Source organism: Hipposideros armiger, unplaced genomic scaffold, assembly GCF_001890085.2.
Source record: "Hipposideros armiger isolate ML-2016 unplaced genomic scaffold, ASM189008v1 scaffold_284, whole genome shotgun sequence".
Lineage (NCBI taxonomy): Eukaryota > Metazoa > Chordata > Mammalia > Chiroptera > Hipposideridae > Hipposideros > Hipposideros armiger.
Genome location: NW_017731634.1, coordinates 1 through 2,724, shown reverse-complemented (window position 1 = coordinate 2,724; position 2,724 = coordinate 1). Strand labels below are relative to the sequence as shown.

The following is a 2,724-nucleotide window of genomic DNA, read 5'->3' as shown; positions in this document are numbered from 1 at the left end:
CGCCGAGGAGCGGCCAGATGCGGGCCGCCTGGGACACTCCATGGCCCGTTCCCTTCGACCCCCGACAAGGCCAATTCTTTTCACCTTTTCTTTTTTTAAGGTTGGGGGCATCCGCAGCGGGCTGGGAGGAGGTGAGACCCACTGGCCAGGCTCTGAGCATCTTCCTGGGCCACGGAGGCTTCACTCCCCCGCCCCAAGACTCTCCTTTTGTAAATGGTGGGCTCCTCAGAGGCGCTTTGGGGGTGAGGGGGTCTCAGATCTGTGCAGCTGGCATCCTCACAAGCTGCCAGGAGGTGGTGGGTGGTACTCGAGGCGCCCAGGGCCTGGCAGGCCGCCCTGCCAGGCAGCTCCGCCCAGGCTTGTGGGACCCTGTGCGACCATCGTGGGGGAGGTTGGACGGAAGGTTACTGAGCAAGTGAGTGAAGCCCTCAGGAGCCCAGTTCTCGTCCCTCGCCAGCTTCTGGTGGCTTTGTCCAAGCAGGACAACTCTGAGCCACAGTGTGCATCTGCTGGGAACACCTTCCGCTGCAGTGACCGGAGCCCACCCAGCAGCCCACCCACTGTCCCCAGCCGGAATAGAGCAGGATTGACTGCCCTTCCACCAGGACCTCCCTGGTGGGTTGCTGGCGTGCACTCAGAGACTGCACCATCAGGGCTGCGGTTGCAAGGTAGCTGCTGCAGCTCCAGCCATCACATCAACGCAGGAAGGAGGTGGCTGCTGTTTGTCTCATGAAAAGCAAAAGTGCCCACCCTCCACCACCCCAGCTGCACCTCCCTGTGCCTTGCGCACATCTGGGTGACACAGGAAAGCAGGGGTCAGGGGATTAAGCTTGCGTTAGCCCGTGGCTGTCACTTAGGGCAGGCAACTTGTTACCTGGAACAAGACAAAGATTCTGCCCACAGGAGGGAAGCGGTGGGCGCAAGGCAGGTAGCTCACAGAGATGACCCACGGCCCCTCTCTGGGACACACCCTGGGGAAGGCGAGCCCACACTCTGCAAATGCTTGACCTTCCTCAGGCCCAAGCAGCTGCCTCTGAGCCAGTGCCCCCACCGATGACAGGCTTTGTGGCCCAGGGACAGGCACCATCCTTCCTCCCCGCTGGCCTGGGGTTCGGGAAGGGCGAACATGAGGCGTGGCAGCAGGTAACACCTGCCTGGCTTTCTGACTTTCTGGGTGGGCTTGTAGCAGCTAAGTGGCCCACTGTGACTTTAAGCCTCTGTGACCAAGATCACCCGGGATCAAGGTCAGTGTTTCCGAGGCCGGTGGGGGCTGAGCCAAGTCAAAGCCCCGAGAAATGAGGGGCCTGCTGCTCCCCGCCTCCCCAGCTCTTGGACCCCCAGCAGGCCCAGGTGCCCCCCAAGCCCTGGCTTCTCCCACAGGCGGTGGGGAGGGGGGACTGCAAGGCTAACAGGCCAGCGGGCACAGCTGCTGCCAGGCCTCCTCCCACAACCGGACAGGCCAGCCGCACCAGCCTCCGCCTCGTCCCTTTCCTTCCCAACCTCCAGAGATGGCCCTGGGGCCTTATCTGTCTGGAATGGGGAAGGAGAAAGGCAGTTATCAGGCCCTGTGGCCTGGCTCCCACCGAGGACCCATGCTGTCCTAGCACAGCTGGGTGTCCCCAGGGAGGGCGGGGTGGACACTCAGCCGCTCACATAGACTTGTGGCCTCCCCAGGTTGGATTCCCAAGCTTGGCCTCTCCTGTGTCCCTTAACCACTCTGCTTCGGGGCCCCTCGGAAGGCAGACGGGAGGACGCGCGGGAAGGAGCCAGCCCACCTTCCTGCGTCCTCAGCTCCCAGGCAGACCTTCACCCTGAAAGCACCCCCCTTACCCCTGCTCACTCTCCTTCCCAGGGCCTTGCTCTACAGCGAAGTCAGTCCTCAACGCCTGCCTCCGTCTCCCCGCCCGCGCGCTGCAGTCCCCAGCCCCCAGCCCCCAGCATGCGGCTGCAGGACAGTGGCGTCCAGTACAGCCGGTGGGATGACAGCAGCCGGGATGAAGTCAAAGTGGCGGCTGTGTCCAGCACAGAAGAGGCCTCGAGCTGGGAGAGGTGAGGGTCCGGGAAGAGCAGCCCTGCTGGGCCTGGGCCCATCAGGCCCCACGCCCCCCTCCCGTCCTGCCTGCCTGAGCCCAACACCTCCAGGTGGGTCCTGGCTCTGAGTCCTCCTGTCTCCCAAGCTCAGCAGGGTGCCCTGGCCACTTCCTTCAGAGGACCCCTGCTGGGCACACCTCAGAAGTCCTCCTCCCCCAGCACAGCCTCCTAGGCCCCTTGGGCCTGCCGAGCCTGGGCTCACTTGCCGGCAGCTGTCACCCTAGGTTCTCCCAGAAGCTGCGCTCCGGCAAGCTGGGCCTCGCCATGAAGGCGCTAGTGGGCATGGCCGTCTTCTGGGCCATCTTCATCCTGGGCTACATCACCGGCTACTTCGTGCATTAGTGCAAATTAACTGCTGGCTCCATGCGATTGGAGGCACAGGTAGGGAGGGTCCCCGTATACAAGAACCCCACCATATGCACAGACCCTCCCACACACGGACGCCCAAAGACACGAGTCCCTTGGGGCCAGCCGAGTGGCGCGTTGGTTAACAGAGGGCCCCGGTTCGGATCCCACATATGAGGGCAAGTGACACTGCCCGCCACAGCTAAGATGCTGAACAACAGCTCAACCTGGAGCTGGGCTGCCGTGAGTCACCGGCGACGGCGTAGGCGGCAGCCCCTGTGGCAGTGG

At 63.6% G+C, this 2,724-nt stretch overlaps 1 protein-coding gene across 1 annotated transcript; it reads left to right on the top strand.

Annotated features, from left to right (window-relative positions):
• Positions 1–139: 139 nt before the first annotated feature.
• Positions 140–2,566, top strand: SMIM1 (small integral membrane protein 1 (Vel blood group)). Its single transcript, XM_019658449.1, has 3 exons — positions 140–216; positions 1,853–2,049; positions 2,304–2,566. Exons 1-3 carry the CDS (start codon positions 214–216, stop codon positions 2,431–2,433), a joined length of 330 nt encoding a protein of 109 aa, XP_019513994.1. The 5' UTR covers positions 140–213; the 3' UTR covers positions 2,434–2,566.
• Positions 2,567–2,724: the final 158 nt, after the last annotated feature.